The 20,216-nt window shown below is 36.8% G+C and overlaps 1 protein-coding gene across 1 annotated transcript in view; it reads right to left on the bottom strand.

The window, feature by feature from the left end:
- Positions 1-20,216, bottom strand: part of MMP16 (matrix metallopeptidase 16) — a 149,092-nt gene that overhangs the window by 80,131 nt on the left and 48,745 nt on the right. Inside the window, exon 2 of the mRNA XM_014072008.2 lies at positions 14,042-14,190. Coding sequence (XP_013927483.1) covers positions 14,042-14,190 — 149 coding nt within the window. The remainder of the gene's footprint in view (positions 1-14,041; positions 14,191-20,216) is intronic.

Here is a 20,216-nt window from a genome sequence, read left to right as displayed (position 1 = left end):
ATCTGGAAAACAGAGGCTGAAAAATCCAATATATATTTGGTTCATCACAAAATTAAATCTGGAAGGAAAACACATAATTGGAAGCTCACAGATTCTGGGAGCATATTCAAAAGTGGACAATCTTATCAGTATCACTTGTGTACTATTATTTTTCCTCATCAGTTTGAAATTTCAGTTTAACCTAATAAATACTGTTCATTATTGCCAGGCAATCATTACTATTAAGATGTCCTGCTTTTCAATCCACCATTTCATTACATTATAAACATCATTATTACTATATTTCTATAATTGTAACTGATTACATCTATTTCCCAGTGTTGCATTAAAATTTGTGCTACTGAAATTAAAGTGGCTGGGTTACTCATATTTTGCTATGTTTATGGAGCTGTTCTCAACTTCCAGTGCTGGAATACTGCAATACAAAATAAAAATAAATGAAATTTTATGTCTAACTTCGTGTGTTGGATAAAATTCATGCAGAATGAAGTCACAGAACTAATCTCTTATGATTCAAATATGGCAAAGTTTGTGCTGGACTGATAGTACTTTGTTTGGTGTTCCCTATTTTTACAGGTTTTGCCACTTAATGTTATGGTTATTTCTTCTGAAGATCAAAAATATTGTATTTATTTCTATCTTTTCCACTTTATACTAACTGTACTTATGAATAAACAGCTTAGTGGAATAAAGCATAATAACTGCAACGTCCTCTTAAAAAGGGGGGGAAAATACCCAAATGATAACCTTTGGCCATAAAACAGCTCTATGTCACTGATGGGTTCTGGAGCCTGTTCCAACCGGTACAGTTGGAACAGGCCCTGTGTCATCCATATGGATGTGTGCAGTGCGCACATGCATCTTACTGTTCAGCGATGCCTCCGTGACACTCTAGCTGCTCAGCAGAGCGTCGCATAGGGACTGTACGTGCTGCGCATGTGCATGTAAGGGCCAAAGACTTTAAAGACAGGTAAGGAGTGAGGGCAGGCAGGTGGACCCTCCGAAGCACCATACAAGAACTGTACCCGGTGCTCCGGGCAGGCTCTGGTACGCTGTACAGGGTGTACCATCTGCAACCCACCACTGCTCTATGTACATGAAAAATGACTGAAGGATCACATCATAGTAAAATGACTGTTAAGACACATACATGACATGAAGCATAACCCATAATCTTATGAAAAGAAAGTAAAGTTTATCTGAAATGGACATCTTGTGGTTTAATTAGAAAGATGTACAAGACAATTGTTCTTCAAAGAAGTCAAACTAAGTGCTATGTTAGTATATGGATAGTTTCTGACAACTGAATAAATTACAAGGACAGAATAGACAGAACAATTTTAAAAAATCTGGTTTTGCTACACAAACAGGTTCTCTATTAAAGCTGTAGTTTAGTGCTAAATATGGCAGAAAATATATTGTTTTGGTGCAAGCCAAATGAGTGATTTAGATAGAAGTTCCACGTATTATTTTAAATGGGACACAAATATCTATATTTTATATAATTCCTAGGAAATTATAGGGTTAATATTATTAAATTCCTAGGGATATTACAACAACCACTAGACTTTTATTAATTTTGATTTAAAGTGTATGGCTTTAAACTTAACATACAATGAGTTCAAGACACCAAGGTTCCCCAAACTTTAAGCTCTGTTCCCCTCTAAAATCAATAGTCTCCTCCACATTGTACTCTCCATCCAGCACAGACAGACCAGAGGAAGAGATTCGTTATCAAATAAAAAATGTCTCAAATCGATCCAATCATTTCCAAGTATTTGAGTATACTTAAAGAGGCTTCATAGGATAGTAGTCCCCATGCCATAAAATAGTCACTAAATATAATCAGCTGTGAACAGAAATCCTAACTATCATTTATTCTTGTCCAACAAACGCTTTTAGCTCGATGTAGTGAAATAGATAAAAAGTCTCTTGGAGTTACCACAAAAGAAACTGTAGGCTTATTGAGATAAGAGCAGGTTTCCAATTTAAAATGAATGCTTCCTTACTCCCACCTACCCCCCAAAAAACACATTTATGTGTTTAGGAAAACAGATCTTTTCTTCCACAAACAATAGTTTGCACATTTCACAGTAATAGCTATGTCCAGCTTCAATCAAATTCAGGAACACAAATTCAGGTTTCTGTTTTAAGTATTAATTTTCAAAGCAGGGAACCTCAGTGAATGGCTTTAATAAGTATTTAAATGCAACATGGATCTGCTTCTCTAATATTTTTTAGAGACTCAGTAACATCCTCATATGTGGGATATCCCAGACAGGTGAAAAACACACAAAAATTATATCTGTTCTCACATTTTAATGGAAAAGAACTCCTAAGGAAACATTTGTTCTGAACCAGACTTAAATTTTAATCAATGTCAAAATAAGTAGCATAAATAAGGGAGGAGCCTCTAACTACCCTTCCAGAAGATGGTAAGAGCCATTTGTAGAAGATAGATGTAAATGGATGGATGGATGGATGGATGGATGGATGGATGGATGGATGGAGATGGAGACAAATAATTCAAATGGTGGACACACAGTTTAACACACAAAATACAGAAAATGTAGAGTGTAAGAGAATTTCAGTTACCTAGTTCTCAAAACTATATATGTGCTTTAGTTAGGCTAAAGTAGCTATCTACTTTGAGAACAAAGGTTCACTCATGAAATATGACTATATTCTCAATAAGAGGACATATGAAAACGGGAAACTTTCTTTTAACTCCTTGTGACTTATTTGGAGATTGGAGGTGCATACACACATTTGGAAAATAAACAGCAGAATGGGATCAAAAAAATGGACGCCTACAATGGAGTTGTGTAAATTTAAAGCTTTTCATCTGCTAAATAGAAAATGTATCTTGGATAGATGGATGAGGTAACATTATAATTGATTTCTGTTGATTTTCTTTCTGTGGCTGCACATGGAGAACTACAGCCCATTAAAGAGAACATGGCCTTGTGGTGTATTACTTTTTGATGGTTTGAAACACATTGTTTGATGGCCATCTCAATGTAATCAGCAGATCTGACAAAATCTGGCAATAATCTTTCTGTCAGCTAAAGCTCTAAACAAGAATAATCATCTGATTTAACTGATTCTTTAAACTTGCAAATTTAAATGTCTAAATTTCGGCTAATACAATTTGAATATTTTGAACACAAAAATATACACACAATGGTGTTTTTAGACAATAATTATAGATGAAATATATACCTATATATCCCAGCTAGAATTTTGACATAATTGAAAAAAATTACAGCTTAAGTGATAACAGAATTTGTTGGTTCTTTTTCTGCAGTTTCTGTAAAAAAATTAATCTTTTCCATTTACTGTACAAATGTATGGTACACAGCTACTTGTGCATACAAATTATCTTTAAATTGCAATTTATCTTTAAAATATACAAAGTCCATAATTTTCCAGGCACTGATAGTTCAAAGTGAACAAATGTCAGAATAGCATGCAATTTCCATGCATTTAAACTACAGATACATAACACCAACAAGAAGCAGTTAAACACACTATAGTTACCAAATAGAAAAGATGGATGCTCTCACCTTAAGGTGATATCACTACATCAAACGAAAGAGGCAAGGGATTTAAAAGAAGAGAGAACTATTATCTTATGTAAGATGTATTCTAAACACCAATATTAAACAATACTTTAACAATGTCATGACCAAGTGCTTATTCCGAGAGTCAAAAAAAAAAATAAGATTCCTATTTTTGGGAAAACACAAAAATCTATTCCAAAGTGTTGGGGTATTTTTGTGAGTATGAGTTACTTATTTATTTACTTACTTATTAACTTACTTATTCACTTACCAATCTTACTAATATAGCAACTTTGGGTGGCTAATTCAAAAATTGGAACTCATATAACTGGTGGCTTAGTACATAGCTAAGAAAGAACTTATTTCAGTCACAATTAAAGATGATAGGAAGATTGAAACTATACTTGAGGCGGTATAATTATAAAAATCATTTTATAGCTATATAATATTGAAAAGTTCAATCAGAAAAATCAAACAGTTTAAACAAAACAAATTTATAGGCAGGAAGTAATTTTAATTCAGAAGCCGAGTGACATTTTTATTTCAAAAATATATATGACCATCTATCTTATACATAATTGAGGAATCACAACATTCCATAAAAACGACGGAAAAAATCTACATCATCAATCTATCACCCTTCCCACTCAGTGCCACAATATTCCAGTGGCATATGCTGGGGTCACTTCCAGCCTAACCCAGGGCTTGGATGAAGAGCCAAGTCTTCACAGCTTTCCAGAAAGCTAAGTGGGGACCTCAAATTCTCTGGGGAAAAAGCTATTCCAAAGAGGCTGCTATAGAAGCAAAATCCTATACTTGAATGGGAATTGCAATGTATGGAATCTTAAATATAAGCCTCACACATGAAAAGGTTATTAGAAACTATATTTTAGCATTGATATGATTTGTTGCATCTGTCTTTCAACTGTCCAGTCTTACAAACTGAATTCCACTCCCAGGTTTTGGAATGTGAAAGATGCATCAAAAATCTTATTATGTAATTGCAGTCTCCCATCACAGCACTGAGTACCCTATCTACTTTTAAAACAAATACATATAACATATCATAACTTTACACATCAGTTATTTGTTGCATAAAACATGACTGATTCAGACCGTCAAATTTACAATACAAAGTGGCTCTATTTATACGATACTAAAACTGAATAAACCACAGTCTGTCTTTGTATAACATGTGAATTCAAATTAGTGTGAAATATCTTTACCAGTAGTAGTAGCATTATTGCTTCATATCAGCGTTTACTCCTGATGACTGCTTGGACAAGTCCCTGCAGTTTTCTTGGCAAGACTTTTTTAGAAGTGGTTTACCATTGCTTTCTTCCTGGGGCTGAGACAAGGCGACTGGCCAAAGGTGTCCCAATTGGTGTGATGCCTGGAAGTCACAATTTTCCAGTTTTTCTCCTGATGCCTTAAACATCAAACTGGCTCTCAAATTTTATTATAAACACCATATACTTTAGACAATTAACACTGGTGCAGATCAACTGCTGTTCCACAGTAAATAAAGATGATGACCATTTCCAAAGTCTTGCAGCATAAGAAATTTATGTCTCCTAAAAGAAAGCCCTTGTATGCCATCCTATCATCCTCACCTAATCAGCTGTGAGACACTTTTACATTCCATATTCAGTGAGATGCTATCCATTCAAGAGTGACAAGGTTATGTGACAGATACTGTCTGCATGAATAAGGTCATCTGGCTAATTAGAAATATTCCGAATGCTATAGAGAAGGCAGTCGCTACATCAATAAGAAAATCTAAACAGGGGGCAGCTTTCCTTATTTTTGACACTCACTTTGAATTCTGCTTCATAAGAATTTGGACTCTCTGTTCTAATGGAGCAGCAGTGAATCAGGTTGAGCAATACTGGCCTAAACCTTATCAATACTTGGGAATATTCTCCATATTCTTTGGTCAATTTTGAAGGTCAAATGCCCCCATTCCTAAAACCCTGCTGTTTTTATTGCAAGTCTTGAGAATTATTGTTATCAAGAATCATTAGATGCACAATGCATATGATATGTATTGTCAGAGTGAATATCCTGCACTGAGTCAACCTTGAGCCTGATGAGATTTGAACTGTCAAATTGCAGGCAGCCAGCAGGCAGCAGAAGTAGCCTGTAGTACTGCACTCTAACCACTGTGCCCGCGTGGCTCCTTAATTATGGCAACCAAAAATGTTGAAACTATTATCATATGTTGATGCATTCAGATGATCTTTTGCCTTACGACTATACTTTTTTCATTTTTTCTCTATTCATTTTGCTTTCACAGTCAGATCCTAAAATTATATTTTAATATCTCTACTAGTTTTATGCAAGTTGCTAAAAGAAGAATTATTGTGGACATCTTGGAAATGACTTCCCAGCCTGAATAAGCAACAGTAAGAGTGTTATACTAATGCAGTAATTGATTTCATTTTATTTATTTATTTTATCATGGGAAGATTTATTGTATATGAACTGAAGAATCGATTTTGTTTCTGATAGGATACAAATTTATTACAAAAATAAACAGTATTTCAGAAGAATAAAGCATAATGGAGGCTTTCCATGAGATCAAGAATCCTACAAAATACCAAAAGTGGTTTTTATTTTTTTTTAAAGCAGCTGGACTGATTTTTTTTGAGGACAAAGATCTATCACTTTCTATGCTGGAAGCTTCATCAGTTGTATTGGATATAAACAGGGATGTGCAGTCACTAGAGGCAGGGGAGGCGGGGCCTCAACAGTCTCCTGAGGGAAAGGAAGAATTTTAAATAATTTTTTTTAAAATAATTAAAGCCAGGGTAGTTGCTACCAGATTCAAAGTCACAGTGGCTTGGTGTCTGCTCTCAGTGTTAACTATGGGAGGAGGCCAGAGAACTCGGGGCCTCTTTTGCCTAAGGAATTGTTTGCCTTTTAAAAGTTAAGGAGGAGTTAATAAGCGAAAACTTTCATATGCAAAAGAGGCACTGATTCTCCCGCCTCCTGATCGGGGAGCAGCGAATCATGCCTTATGAGCACGCTTACGTTGAGCACGCTTACGTTGGGTGGACAAGAGGAGAGTTGAGAGAGTTTCCACAGCTGGAAAAGGTGGATCGGACGGAGGGAGGGGGGATTCAAATTTATTGTAATTTAATTTGTAATTTTTTTATTGTGAGGTGTGTGTGTGTTTTTTTTTCTTTCTTCACAGCGGTGGGATCGGAGGAGGCAGGGGGCAAGGCGGCGGGGCGCGGAGGCGGCAGGGACATTCTCGTCGCTGTGTCCCAACACGCCAGGTGTCTCGCATTTATGTCCACCATAAACGCGAGACGTCTGGCCTGTTGGACACAGTGGTGGCGGGGGAGGAATGGGCTGGGAGGGAGAAAGGGTGGGAGGGAAGAATGCGCCTCAAGCCGCGTTTCTTCCTGCAAAGCCCTTCGGGAAACCCGAGAGCTCCGGCTGACGCCCGAAGGGCTTTGCAGGAAGAAACGTGGCTTGAGGCGCAATGACGGTCCTGGCTGTGGGGCGCACGCCCAGTAAAAGCCTCTCTTGGTTCCCTCCTCCTCCTCCTCCTTCCACAGCCTGCGCGACGTTGCCGCCGTAGGCCGAGAGCTACCGCCAACGCTGCTGCACAGCTGAGGGAGGGAGAGCGCGAAAGCCGAGGCAGGGCGCCAAGCTTTGGTTAAGGCAGGCAAGGGAAACCGTGAGCCGAAAGGAAGTCTTGCTGGGAAGATGCGGCAGCAGGGCTTTAAAGGGCACCCCCCTCCCCAGCCAGCCAGCCCATTCCTCCCCCCGCCACCACTGTGTCCAACAGGCCAAGTTGCTGGGAGGAGAAAGTTTGGGCTGCAGAGCAGAGTTTGAACTGCCGAGTGACGTGCGTTGAGCTTCATGGCCGGTGAGGGTCCCGCTCTTCGGCGGGGCTTTCGCACTTGCCTCACCGGCCATGAAGCTCACCGCACATCACTGGATATAAATGATGAAATTTCCAGGACAGGAAGCAAAATGTCTTCTTCCTCCTCAAAAAAATCAGTCCAGTTGCCTTTTCAGAAAATAAAAACTATTTTTGATACAACTGTAACCTGGATGACTGAGAATCTTCACATACAATCCTAGAAAATAAAATAGGCTCTTCAGTATTGAATTCATTCTTAAGACAAAGAAGGTAAAGGCATTTGTTTATTTTCTTTTTCTAACTGATGAACATCTCTTTCTGTTATGTCTGTGTTAAAAAACAGATTAAAATTGAATACTTCAACTCTTTCGAAAACATTTTTTTTACACAGGCTGCTAATACTGTTCCATCCAACTTAGGGATGGTTTCTCTTGAAAGAATATTGTGATTTATATATTTTTCCCTTAAAAAAACTCTGTAAAAAGCCATTAAGCATGGAAAACTATTATTCTGAAGGACTAGGAACAATTAAAACAACTGAAGCTATAACAATTAGGATTAGATTAGCAGTGGAAAGTGTCAGGCTACCCAATTAGGATTTTGTTTACGCATAGATTTCTCTGGTTTTTCCAATCCATTCTGGTTTCTAGTTTCTAATTTTATTGGTAATTGTGGTAAAGTGCACAATAACATTATTGATTCCTTTTATACAAAATAAGAACCATATATTACATTTCATTTTAGAGGAAGGTCCTTCAAATTAATTATACATATTTGACTCTGCTGATCCGTGCCACATTTCTGTATATTCACATCACAAGTTTACAGGCAATACAAATGCTTAGATTTTGAGCAAATTAAGAAATTAAGCGCCTTAGAGGATATTCCCACATTATTTTCAAAAATCACATATTTCCCCAAATGCTTTCAGATTATATAGTTCATGGAAAAGTGTATTAACATTAAAGTGATATTTCTGATAATTACCAGCTTAGAACTTCAAGTCTTTTGGTTAAAGCAGAAATTCTAGAATTATATCAATAGTCTTCTTCATGTCTTTCAAGCATAGCTCAAGGTTAAAGCAGACCAATTTCCATAATATCAGTGTAATGTTGCCTGAATCATTTGGCTCCATCACCATTTAGGTTGTTATATAGTGCAGTCACTCCAGCTTTCAATGTCTTCAGCATAAATTTTGTTATAGTAGTCCAGTTACTCATTTGTCAGAACACAAATGAGTAACTGAAATAGGTATTTTGATAAGGTAGTAGCTGGCATTGATGCCCCTACTTCAAGCATCATACTTTCATGCATAGCTCAAAGTTAAGATAGGGTAGCAAATCATAATCTTTTCACAGACAAAGCCCACATTTCAAGAAAAGATGAAATGAAAATGGAAATTGAGGATCAGGTAATATAATCGTATTATTAACATTAATAGTGTGTTAAAGTATATTGTGAATTTAAAATATTAAGGATTGGAAATTGTGGGGATTTTAAGATACAAGTCCAATATTAGACATATAAACTCACTGGGCACTACAACATCTTGCTCAGATTTACTCCGGGATTGATTAAATATTGTTAATATTTGGTGCTATTAATAATCCTACAAATTTGGAACATTGAAATTATGGTGGAATTATGAGCAATTTGTAAAATATTAAATAAGAGTATTTAGTAGAAGATAACAAATACAAGGTGTACAGAAATGTTATTTATGTTTAAATGAATTAGTGGGGAGAATGATAAAGGATTATATAAAAGAGACTAGTATTGTTAAAGTTGGAAGATTAGAATTACATATACCTATTTGTATTATTATTGTTAACGTTGTGCAAAACATACTTGACCTAATCAATACACTGTCCACAAAATATGCATGGTGAGAAAAGAAAACTGCAAATAAAACATTTAAAAAAAGACAATGTTTATAGATCTACTAGCTTTTTTGTCCACAATACTTTCAGAATTAAATTACATTGCGTTTATCTCTAGCCATTCACAAACTGTGTCTAGACACCTACTTATATCAGGTACATAAGTTCAAGTCCAATATTAAATATATAAACTCACTGGGCACTAGGACATTCTGCTCAGATTTACAAATTTGCTTTTGTAGGGATAAAATAAAGAGAGATGACCATATGACCTATTTTGAGCTCATAAGGGAAGGCAGGATATGAATATGTCTGAGGAACATATCCATAATGTATGCAAGGTATTGGGATTTTATTTTTCCAGATAGGAGCGTGTCTCCATTCATTTTAGCAGAGAGGTCAGGTTTTATGTACACTTCACTTTATGTCTACTGAAACATCTCTGCTGAAGTGAATGTGAAAATCCCACTTGTGCCATTTAAATTCTGGAATAGATACTTTATATTTCACATAAGTAGCCCACTAGAATTGTTTGGCAATATCATTTGTGTTTATATCACAATAATAATACCTGCAATACAATAATACAATACAATAGCAGAGTTGGAAGGGACCTTGGAGGTCTTCTAGTCCACCTCCCTGCCTAGGCAGGAAACCCTATACTGTTTCAGACAAATGGCTATCCAACCTCTTCTTAAAGACTTCCAGTGTTGGGGCATTCACAACTTCTGGAGGCAAGTTGTTCCACTGATTAATTGTTCTAACTGTCAGGAAATTTCTCCTCAGTTCTAAGTTGCTTCTCTCCTGGATTAGTTTCCACCCACTGCTTCTTGTTCTACTCTCAGGTGCCTTGGAAAATAGTTTGACTCCCTCTTCTTTGTGGCAACCCCTGAGATATTGGAACACTGCTATCATGTATCCCCTAGTCCTTCTTTCTATTAAACCTGATTGACAATCTTTAATTTCAATTTATTTATTGACACTATCATGTTTTAAATACTCAAGTATATACTGGAATAGCAGGTCAATTTCTATGTAGAAATATGTATGTTGATATCACTTTATTTAAGAACTTCACATTCTATTGCAATCACAAACTAATGTGTGGAGCAGAATATTATAATTTGGAAGATTTAATCCTTTCCCCTCTTTGTGGAGCTCTATGTAAGGGCTTCTTGTTCTGTTTTGTTTGAAACATTCAAGTGTTTGATTGTTTTGACATTCAAGTTCAACCTACATTTTATGAGGATTTATACTAGAAAAATTGGGGGGGGGAATAGGGAAATCCCTAGATTGATAGTATCAGGTCCCTTTACTTTGGTGCCCTCCAGCCAGCACCACCTTCATTGATGGGAATCTAGAAACTGAAAAGAAGTTACTTTACTTTATTTTTAAAATATTCTTCTGTATTTCCAACCTCAGTTTTGAGGGGGGGGGAATCAAATCAATCAATTTGTTCATACATTATTGCACTATGAGAAATAGGTCTTTCATGGAAAGAAATTAGATTGGAGTCCTTGAATTTAGATAATCCATATACAAGTATCATCTGCCTTTAGAGTATTTAGAGTATTTATTAATACTTATAGGCCGCCCTTTTCCCTGAGGGGACTCAGGGCGGCTTACATAAAATGAGGGGAAGGGATATACAAACAGTAACACATACAATACATAAAGTAAAATAATAAGCAACATTCATTCATCATTCGGGTGGGGGAAACCCTTCAAATAGATCTAGTGCAGAGGTGTCAAACTCACGTCATCACATGACATATTGGGACTCCCCCCCTTTGCTAAACTGGGCGTGGGCATAGCCAGCACATGACAAATCCAACTCCCGTGGGCTGGGCGTTTGACTGCCCTAGACTAGTGTCTACTAAGGTATTTCATTATTTAATAGTTAAAATAGCTAGGCTAATGCAAATAAGTGTTTGACAAAAGAAGACAATTCTGAGTGTTCTAAGTTTTTAAATGCTAAATTATTGGCATTTGGGAAGGAAGCTATCTTTTTCACCAACAGAAAATTAGCTACCGGAAGCTGACAACAAAGGAAGTTATAAATGTGCTGAGAAAGATAGCATTGATCTTTCAGTCAAAGTACTATAATCAAACTGGATGGAAAAATAGAGAAATGTCATTCTGTTGTAAATAAAGTGTGGTCTATATCTCTGTTAAGTGATTGTCAAAATAGATCTTAAGATCTTAAGACAAATATCATCTCCCATTTGATTTTATCAATTAGTATTTACCATTTCACCCTTATAAAAATGTTTTAAAAATTAATGCAGAAAGGGATTTCCAACAATCATTCATATAAAATAAAACAAAACAAAGAGTAGATATTATCTGATGATCTGGTGCTATATTTTGTCATTGTAATTTAATATCAATGAAAAATGAGTTAAAATTAGATTGAAAAAACAGCATATTTAATTATCTTTTTCTCCTATAAGATGCTATATGCACAATAAATCACAGTTTTGATACTTAACATCAAGGTTGAACAAAACATACAAAAGTGATTTTTTTTGCAAAGAATAATAGCAAAAGCAAAACACTCTCTTTAAAGTATTAAAGCAGCTGCATCCTCTGCAAAGTTAATACAGTTGCTTACAAGAGTGCATCCAGCTGCTTGAACAGTTGTTTATTACATTTTGAAGCTGCTTTACTCCAAAAACATTAAGGACAACTTATAATTTAAAAAAAATATATAATATGAAAAGAAAAGCATGAATACTCAAGAGATACATTAATAATATTTCAAAAAATCACTAAGAGCTACACAAACCACTTCATCCTGGGCCTGGGAACAGAGACATAGATAACAATACCACTGGGACCACCAACAAATGAATTGTGCATGTCCTCACAACAGCCAGCGGCAACATTTAAGGCTGCCTTGTACACTTTCCAAAGAATCCAGATATTTCAACTTTTCAAGAAGTTCATTCATTCTAACGTGCTTCACAAGCATTCTTTCCAAATACTTTGCTCAATCCTATCATATACCTACCCTTATGTGTGCCTTTAAATGATCCCAACAAATCCAATGAATCTGGCTTCCAAATGTTGCATAATTGCAGTGTCCATTGTTCATACACTTATACTCCAATGAATTTGGTCTATTATTTATATTTATTTATGTGACTTCATTGCTCAACATACTTTTAAATAACAGAGGAAACAGCAACATGCCTAGAAACATGTAACAAAATTCTGACAATTGGGAAACTAAAAAGGTAGAGAAACAAATCAGAGAAATAAATAAAAAGAAATTGTGAGATAGGATCAGGAATGGGACACGCTTGCCTTGTTGTTATTATTAAACTTGTATGCTACCAGATTCATAATGACTCTGACTCTGGATCACTCACCACAATCAAAACAAAGAAATTGTAATAAAATCAAAAAAGGAAGATTATTATTTTTTTTTTAAAAAAAGAACAACAGACTGAAACAGAATGAAGCAAAAATCTGGGTTAAAGAGCAGACTGCTTGGGACTGCTTGCAAAAAAAATTGGTTTGAAGGTCATGTTTCATTTCTGCATGGTTTCTGTGTGTGTGTTGTGTGTGTGTGTTTGGTTGGCCCTCACAACCACTGACCTAATGTGGGAATCTTCGGTGTCAAGGGGGAAACTGGCAAACCTTTTTTAGGCTTTCTTATTTTTCTTATAGGGAAATGGAGCTGGGGAATTATACACAGTCCTTGTGCACAGAATTAAGTAGATTTTGCACTGTTTCAATAGCTAGATGTCTATGGAGATTCTTAGTCATCCAGGTCATGGCCGTACCAAAGGTGCTTTTTCAAGAGACAACTGAACTTTCTGGTTTTTCTTTGAAGACATTTCACTTTTCATCCAAGAAGCTTCTTCAGCTCTGAAGATGGAATAATAGCTTGAGGTTTTCCAATAACACCTGCCCAGTTTCCAGTATAAACTATATGAGCAGTTTATTCATTTTTTTATTCATTCATTCAATTTCTACAGTGCCCCATCTCAGTCAACGACTCTAGGTGGTTCAGATGCCTTATATGTCATTCCCAATTCTACTGCTGCTTCTGAATATCTCTAAAACAGATGTAATCTACTGACCTTAGCAGCTGTGCATGATGGGATAGGTGGTTACTAGAATAGGAAAGACTATTTGTGAGATAATTGGGGATGGGAGGAGATGGGGAGAAAGCCAGGGACAACTGGGTCACGAGTACTGATAGGTACCAGAAAAAAAAAGATAGGTTACTGAGTATTAAATTAAGGTTTAACTTTTTTTTTTTTTACAACGGATTCATTTAAAGTCTATACACAGCTTGATAATTATACTCTTCACACTCTTGATCATGATCTGGCTGGCCTCAAACGTGTCTTAACTTTGTCCTGAGCCACAAAAGGACATCTGATTATTATCTCCCTGTTCAGCTTCTTTTGTGAGTTTTGATTTAACACTCATATCAGGATAAAAATGTCATGACTGTTCAAATCCATTTTTCATACTCCTTTTTTCCCCCCTTTCTTGTAGAAATTGACTTTTTAGCAAGGCTTTAATTACACCTTACATTGCTTCTCCTCCCGCCTCCCGCCTGACATGATGAAAAGAAAGGAATATTCTACATCACAGACTGTTCAGAACTGCCGAGACAGGATTTAGATAGCCAATGCTTCTAATTTTCCACATATATTTCAGGAATTCCAAAAAGGAAGAGCATTGCAATAAAATGTACTTACTCGATTGTGTTCCTGTCCACTTTTCCTGTCATGTTAATGCCATAGAACTGCTGCATGGCAGCTATAGCAGATTTCATTGTCTCCGCAGTGCGCAACACGGACATTCTGGAGTCAGAAGATGGAAGATAGCCGTATTTTTGTAACCACACCTACAACAACAAGCAAAATGTGCATTAGGCAGAATTTCAGGTCCAGGATTTCCTAATCATTCATCTTCTACTTCAAACATTGAAAAGACCATTTCAAGTTTGTTTAAATCCTTTTACAAGGAGGAAAATGAAAAGTGCATTTAGGTGCTTCTTTTCCAATAATTTATCTGGGGTACATGCGCTAAAATAATATACAGGTTAATTCTAGACATACAACAGTTCGTTTAGTGACTGTTCAAAGTTACAATGGCATTGAAAACAGTAACTTATAACCATTTTTCACACTTATGACCATTGTAGCATCCCCATGGTCACGTGATTTACATTCAGATGCTTGACAACTGAATCACATGTATGACTGTTCCTGGGGTTATGTGATTCCCTTTTGCAACCTTCAATGGGGAAGCCAGATTCACTTAACAACTGTGTTACTAATTTAACAACTGCAGTGATTCACTTAACAAATGTGGCAAGAAAAATCGTAAAATGGGGGAAAGCTCACTTAACAATATAAATTTTGGGCTCAATTGTGGTTGAAAATTGAGGACTGCCTGTATTGCATTCACGGACATACACATTTGTGCCTTTTTTTTAAATATAAGAAATATTATACAGAAATATTACTTGATACTGTGGGCAGGGTGTCATGTTCCTGTATAAATTCCTATATTTTTTTTAAGTATGAAAAATAATTCTAATGCAGGTTGTTTTACAACCATAATTGAGCCCCAAATTTTCTGTTAAGTTAATTTAAAAACATTTGTTAAGTGAATTTTACGACCTTTCTTGTTAAGTGAATGATTGCATTTGTTAAGTTAGCAACACAATTGTTAAGTGCATCTGGATTCCCCATTGACTTTGCTTGTAAGAAATTCACAAAAAGTGATGACATGACCTGCGGTCACTGCAACCATCATAAATATGAGTCAATCACCAAGATCAAATCATTCATTTTCTGTGCCATTGTTATTTTTAATGGACACTAAAGGAAATGTTGTAGGTCATGGACTACCTGAAGTGGTGGGGTCCTGCCGGTTTAACAACCGGTTCAACGATTGCTTGTTGTGACACATGCTGTGTGCATGTGCGCATTTTTAGCAAAACTTCCATATTACTTCTGGGGAGTAACAGCTGAGGCGCAGCAATCAGCTTCGCCATGTGAATCAGATGAGAGGATAAAGGTAAGTAAAGCACAGGGGCAAGTGGGCAGGCTGACCTGATCATTGGAGCAAACCGCTTTGCTCCCAGCTGATCATCGGAGCTACCGGTTCGCCTAAACCACTCCGAACCAGCTGAATCCTACCCCTGACTACCTGTATTACCATTCAGCATCTCAGGCAGCTAGTATTACCATTCACTATTAATAAGCCAGCTGAAACCTTCTCTCCCTCATTTCTAACTGCTATAATTATCTTCTCTAAATACAGCATCGTGCGAGTTTCCTGGTTGTGAGGCACCTTGTAGGTAAAGAATGGCTGCTGCTACAAAGACATTGTCTTTTAAAAATGCCCCTGACAGAAGTTCTTTGGAAAACTAAAAAAAGATAGCTACTGTTAGGAGCACAGAAAGCCATTGGTCCTACCTCCAGGCCTCCAAACACAGGCTTAGAAGAAAAGCTTTAGTATGAAAGGATGTGTTTGCTCAGTGATTTGCTCATTTTAACCTTTAATCTCTGCTCAAGAATTTGCATGGAATTCGCAAATTACAGAATTGTTATACCAAGTAAGACACAAAACACAGTTAAGAACTATGTTAATATTTTTTTTTTAAAAAAGTAAAAATAATTTTACCCAAATATCCGAAATGAATTGAGCCTGTTTTACTAAAGAAAGACACTAACCTAGTTATGCTACAAAATTGGCACAGTTCTTTTCATGGCACTTCAGGTGAACATTTGTACAGGTGAAAAAGAAGAAGCAATGAAAAGGCTTTGGTAGCAGGAAAGCACATTGGACTAAGCTGCTATTGGATGTTCAGGAAAGGTGCTCATCATTCCTGATCTATAGATTAACAGAGTTGGAAGGGACCTTGTAAGTCATCTAGTCCAACCCTCCGCCCAAGCAGGGGCACCATTTCTGACAAATGGCAGTTCAATCTCTTCTTGAAAGCCACCATTGATGAAGTTCCCACAACTTCGGAAGACAAGCTGTTCAATTGGTTGATTGTTTGCACTGTCTATCATTGTTTCTTTTGAACCTGAAACCCAGCTTCCAAACCTTGAATACCTTCTTCAATCTTAAGTCCATGTGGATGGATTCAGGAGTCAGGGATTTCTTCTGAAGAGGCTATGCTACATGGAAATTAATGAGCCCCAGATGAACTTGTTATCTGTTATTTTGGCAGGCAGGTCTTCAGCAGGAAGCTAACTGAAGCTGTTCCACAATTTTTTGAGATTCCTATCTGTAGTTTCAATTGGCAGGATCCCTGTATAGTTCAGTCTAGATCATTTCTAGTAATTATTCTCTTGGATTTCCCAATATTGTTCCAGTTGTTTTCCACTTCATTCTCAACTACTCCAAATGTTGCCTGACTGTGACAATTGTGTTTTATATCGACCTCTTCAGAGCAAGGAAAGCTCTGGCTATCTTTGTGCATCACATCAAATGCATGACATGTGTAAGCAAAGTTTATTCTCAAAGCAAACATGTCACATCAAACTAACAGATGATTCTAAATTGTGTCCTGAAATATTCAATTATAAATTTCCATGGAAATACCTTCTAACTATTATGTTAAAATCTTTATGAATTCTTTGTCTCCCTTTCTTACTCTTTTCTTATCCATATTGTGAAATAATGGTTTCCCAATTCAGAACAACCCAGGTCTGAGGTCATTCTTGGTTTAGACAAAATAAACTACAGTTAACTGAAGATTTAACTGATGAGAATGGATGTATGTACAATCAGAAGGCCAATTTATATTTTAATGTAATATAATTTCCCAATAGCGGCAACTGCATTGGTTCAATAATTTTGAACGCTATTCAAAATTAGCATTCAAGATTTATTGCAAAGTTTTTTTAAAAAAGTCCCACTAATACGTCATTAGGCTACAGGTTGAATGGGAATCAATGGCTGGAACCTGACATTACTAATATAATAACTGTATATTATTCCCTAATCTGCTTTTTAACCATTCAACAAATTTGACTGACTTTTCAAGAATTTTGTAAGGAATTCCTTTGGTTAGAATACAAGTCCTGAAAATTGAATCCTTACTAAAGTTTCTTGAACATAGAATAGCTATGCAGGACTACTTTATACAAATAAAATAACTTTTACATATTTGAAAAAATTTACATTGCTTTTACATACATTCGTTCTTTTGTATTTTATATTCTATGCTATAATATTTTTTAAAAAATTGTACTTATCCTGTTTTTATTATTTTGGACTGTGAGTCACCCAGAATTATTTCTTAAAATAAGCCGGCTGTATAAATTTCTTAAACATAAATTAATAATCCATACAGCTAAGCAGTTGTATAAATTTCTCTATCATGTTGACAACTGCCTAGGCAGTTGCTTTCTTGCAAGATTTTTTCAGAAGTGGTTTCCCATTGCTTTCCTAGGGCTGAGAAACTGCTCCAAGGTTACCCAAATGACTTCTTTTGTAAGGAAGGCCTAGAACTGGTGTCCTGGTTTCTAGACTGATACCTTAACCACTATACCAAACTGGCTCTCTCTCATGTCAGTCTTGGGTAATGGAATGGAATGGAGCTGGTGTGTCCAGTCCATGGCTCATGGGCCCTATGTGGTCCTGGACAGTAAGTAATGCAGACACACACACACACACACACACACACACACACACACACACGTTGCATTTTTGCTGATAAATAAATGAAGGGAGACTAGTATAGATCTATTTAGTTCTGATCAGCTAGCCATACACTTGCTGGGATTTAAACTTGGGCTGTTTTTTACATATTTGGCACTTGTATCAACCTCTAAGCCACAAGCTGTCCTCCCTTTTCAGCTGAGCCAGGGGAATGATTAAGTGGTTTTTTTTGTTTTGTTTTGTGTATGTGGGTGTGTGCGCGTGGGTGTGGGTGTTTTTGTAGATTTTCACGGGTGTAGGTATGCTGGTCTTGTTGTATTCAGGTCTTTTCCCATGTAAGATTGAGATTGTCTTGGCAACCTTTCAGTGAGGTCTCACTCGCCATTTTCAGACTGGTTTTGGGCTTAAAGTGTGATCGGAGCTGCCGTCTTTCTATAAATCTTGGTGGGTACGTGTGTGTGGAGTGCTGGCTTTGTTTCAGTAAGTGGAATGATTGGTTGTGTGGTTGTATCATGATTGGTAGATTGGTGCTGATTGGTGCTGGCTGTATGTCTATTGTTGTTTCATGTTGTAACAGCCTGGGTGGTGGGTAGGGCTTGTTTGTTGACTTGGCTGATTTCCGGACAACGCCATTGCCCTCCTCCCTTACATCAAAGGCACCACAGATAAAATCAGCAAAATTCTCCACAAACACAATATCAAGACAGCCTTCAACACTGACCAAAAAATTGCCAACATCTTAAGAACCCCCAAAGACAAAATCCAGCTAGAAAACCAAGGAGTCTATGAAATACCATGCAAAATCTGCCCTGCAACATACATAAGACAAATGAACAGGAGAATAAATGCATGCATCGCAGAACACAAGAACGCAGTATGGAAAAAAAAAACTTCCTCCCTTTTCCAGCACTTTAAAGCTACAGGACATGAAATTAATTTTAAAGGAACCAGATTAATCTCCAAAACAGAACACTTCAACAAGAGAATAATTATGGAAGCTACTGAAATAGAGAAACACCCCCACAACATGAATAAACGTGGCAATACCTCCCGTTTGCAACACGAAACAACAATATACACACAGCCCGCACCAATCAGCACCAATCATGATACAACCACACAACCAATTATTCCACTTACTGAAACAAAGCCAGCACTCCATCCTCCCCGCCAAGATTTATAGAAAGACAGCAGCTCCATCATCATCATCACACACACACACACACACACACACACACACACACACACACACACATACATACGCATACGCATACACATATACATACATATATAATTTTAAATGCAACCCACAACAATTCCTCTTCAGTCAATGTGGCCCAGACAAACCAAAAGTTTGGACATATCTGGACTACAGTATCTACTATAGAACACAGTTTAATCTCATCTATCTTTTGTACTGTTTCCTCTGAATACTACTTAGTAATTCCTTAAGAGGAATTGTGATAGAACCTCCAAAAGGTAATTTAAGAATACATATACACATACATATTCCTTTAAGAGCCAAGGTGGCGCAGTGGTTAAATGCAGCACTGCAGGCTACTGCTAGATCAGCAGTTCAGCGGTTCAAATCTCACCGGCTCAGGGTTGACTCAGCCTTCCATCCTTCCGAGGTGGGTAAAATGAGGACCCAGATTGTTGGGGGCAATATGCTGACTCTCTGTAAACCGCTTAGAGAGGGCTGAAAGCCCTATGAAGCGGTATATAAGTCTACTGCTATTTAAGTAACATAGATGAGAATAATAGACTAATGTTGCAGGTTATATCTATCTATATCAGGACTAGCAGTATCCATAGCTGCCCTTTGGAACATCTTACTCAAGATGAGATCTGCCTTCATCCTCCTATCTTTCCATAAGAGCCTGAAGACATGGCTTTGGTAGTTAGTCTGAAGACCCAATAAGGAGGTACCACACTAGCTACTAGACTGATAGCAAACTCCACTTCACTTTCTGCTTCCCTACCCTACCTGCCCATCTTTTACTCTCACATTGCTGTTTTTCTCATTGTTTTTTTCACTGGTTATTCTACTGTTCCATTACTTTGTTACTGTTATGTTTACATGCCTTTTAATTTCTCAATTTTTATTGCTATGAACCACACATACATTCTAAAGTTTGAAATGTCTTAAGGTGCAGATTAAGGAGAAAGTTTTCATAGTGACAGTGATTCAGTGACCACCAGCTCCAATGGAACAAAAATGAATGCCAAACTAAATAAAGGAAACTG

Source organism: Thamnophis sirtalis, unplaced genomic scaffold (assembly GCF_051295495.1).
Source record: "Thamnophis sirtalis isolate CommonGarterSnake01/CBP01778 unplaced genomic scaffold, rThaSir2_p1.2 scaffold_2, whole genome shotgun sequence".
Taxonomy (NCBI): Eukaryota; Metazoa; Chordata; class Lepidosauria; order Squamata; family Natricidae; genus Thamnophis; species Thamnophis sirtalis.
Note: the sequence above shows the minus strand (reverse complement) of the source record. Positions and strands in the feature narration are given on the sequence as shown.